Below are 2,613 nucleotides of genomic sequence, written 5' to 3'. Positions count from 1 at the left end.
AGAACAGGAAAAAGCTCGCGATTGCATATCTGTCTCGCTGTTTCCGATCTGGAGGTAGGTGAGGCCGTTGAGCAAAGCGTGGATGGCTGATGCATAGAGTCTCGAATATGGGTACCCTGCTGCTGGCGGTGTATTTTAGCTGGTTTCTCCCCTGGGCGCTGGTGCAGAGGAATTCCGCTTTTGGTGGTCATATCGAGGGCTATGGGAAGCCCGCTCCTATCAGCTGTGGCGCTAGCTACTGGTACGTCGTATATTCTACACTATTATTAGAATAGATTTCTTGGAATGGATTAAAAAAAAAAAAAAAACCCATCACTCTGGATTCTAACGCGGCTCGTTAAATCACAGGGCACCAGGTAACGAGTGCGGACTCAATGGGTACGAATGCCGGCCGTTTAACCGCTCGACCTATGCCTTTCGGTGTCCTGCATTTTGCAGTAGCCTTCTCGTCCTAGAGCCGTACGTGGTAGGAAATGTGACTGTCAACTACCAGCCTTTGATCGTTGGTGGTCCTATGCCTGGCGCCCCGGTTGATGATTATGAGAATGCGATCTATCGAGCAGACAGCAAAGTTTGCCAAGCTGCAATCCATGCTGGTGTTATCAGCGACTCCACAGGAGGTTGTGGCGTCGTTGAGCTGACTGGCGCCGGCCATTCATACTTCGCCAGCAAGGCGCATGGCGTCTCCTCGGTTGGCTTCCCTTCGACTTTTCCGAAATCATTTAGATTCCTACGTCTGCTGGATTCACAGTCAGACTGCCCCGGAGACTTGCGATGGCCGCTGTTTGCTATTACCGCAGCTGCGATTGTCCTGGTTTCTCTCTTCACGATCTCCCCCGCTGTATTTTTCTTCACCACCTTTTTTATGCTCTTTCTTCATGTGGGTCTCGTGTCTGATCCCCCAGACCTACCCAAAGTTGCAGATCTATTCTCGCTCCTATGTTCAAGACTTCTACCTGCAAGCTTCATTGCATATGTGCTCTACATCTTCTGCGCGCGCCCTCTACTACAACCACTGGCTTCCCCTCCCGTTTACCAGTTCAGTAAAACAATCCTATACCTAGGCCCGGCGTTTATCGGTGCGCTTAACAACTACACTTTTGCTTTATGGATACCCATCCAGCGTCTTACCCCGCACGATATCAAATCCCAGCCAGGTGCCCCCATCGCCCTGGCCATCGTGATCACCATCATCATCTCCATCGTCCTCGGCCAAGCGTGGCACATCCGCCAAGGCGGGCTGTTCTTCCACTATCTAAAAATCTACCTCTGTATTGGCGGCGGCCTGATCTTCCTGCTCGTCCTTCCCCAATTCCGCCTTCGTATCCACCACTACATCCTCGGCATGCTCCTTATGCCAGGCACAGCGTTCCCCACCCGGCCCTCGATCATCTACCAAGGCCTGCTTCTCGGCTTCTTCGTCAACGGTGTTGCCAGATGGGGCTTTGCCTCCATCATCGAAACGCCAAGCGCACTGGGTGAGCTTCCTGGCCCTGGGGGCAGCCATGGCTGGTGGGGCGCCACAAGTCCCAACGTCACCAATTCCTCCGTCCATATCTCGCTGCCGTCCGGCGACAATGTGAACCGAGGTAATGGCAACATAACCTTCCGGCTATGGGAGCCGGAGCGTATGGAGACGCTGGGCGTTGATGGCATTAGTGTGTTGGTGAATGATGTGGAGAGGTGGCGTGGGTTCTTGGACGAGGATGTGAACGGAGTGTTTGTCTGGCATCGACAGGGGCATCGGGGGCTAGATATGTCGAGACCAGCGCGGCTGGTTGTTGAGAGAGCTGGTGTCGATGGACAAGAGTATGAGGATGACGATACCTCTCTTATATCAGTGCAGGATCAAGATGAAGATCCGGCTGAGGATCTGTTCTTCCGCTTTGCGTTTTTGAAGGGTTCAAAGGTTGGGCTTTATGGCGGCGCTGGAATTTGGAATAGAGATGGCAGCTGGATAAATCCTCCTCCTCCGAGGACTTGATTTTCGTGTTCTATTTCTCTTTTCATATATTGCGTGTGTGGGTTTTGTTCTCTGGGGTCTACTGGGGGAAGGGAGTGGGAGGCCCGCTGCTTTTGTTCCCTTGTTCATGTTCACGATCGGTTTCTGCTTTTACATTGCCGCGAGGCAATCGATCACCAAAATCCTAGACGGTCCGGCGTTTTTTCGTCTATTGAATAAGTATATCATGTAAACATCGCTTCCTTGCTTTTCCTTTTTTTTTTTTTTTTTTTTTTTTTTTACCCTCCCTTGTTCCTGTTCCTTTCTTGTTTTATTTTTCAGACTCTTGTAACGTGTTGGACACCTTTTATATTCCCTTTATTATTTGCTTCTGCTGTTACTGGAGTCGAGTGGAGGTGACAATACGAATATGGAACGGGCCACTGTACGGTGCGGGCTGGTCGATATGAACGAATGGTTATTACGGTGGTATGCGTGAGAGATAAGTTTCTATACCATATTATATAGTTTATATATGCGTATATGCGTTATTATAGAAGCGGGGCCTTTGGGGGCGGGGGGGGGGGAGGGTTGGATAGAAGAAATTGGTTGTTCAGAATAAGGCTCCTATTTATCCCACCCCCTTTATGTTGATTTATAATAACATTCCC

The 2,613-nt window shown here is 50.3% G+C and overlaps 1 protein-coding gene across 1 annotated transcript; it reads left to right on the top strand.

The window, feature by feature from the left end:
- Positions 1-107: 107 nt before the first annotated feature.
- On the top strand, positions 108-1,984 carry HCAG_00454 (predicted protein; the record flags this gene model as incomplete). Its single annotated transcript, XM_001543358.1, has 3 exons — positions 108-241; positions 349-378; positions 439-1,984. The coding sequence occupies 3 exons, from the start codon at positions 108-110 to the stop codon at positions 1,982-1,984; spliced, it is 1,710 nt and encodes a 569-aa protein (XP_001543408.1).
- Positions 1,985-2,613: the final 629 nt, after the last annotated feature.

This window comes from Histoplasma capsulatum, genomic scaffold (genome assembly GCF_000149585.1).
Source record: "Histoplasma capsulatum NAm1 scaffold_1 genomic scaffold, whole genome shotgun sequence".
NCBI classification, from domain to species: Eukaryota; Fungi; Ascomycota; class Eurotiomycetes; order Onygenales; family Ajellomycetaceae; genus Histoplasma; species Histoplasma mississippiense.
This window is presented reverse-complemented; position numbering and strand designations above follow the sequence as displayed.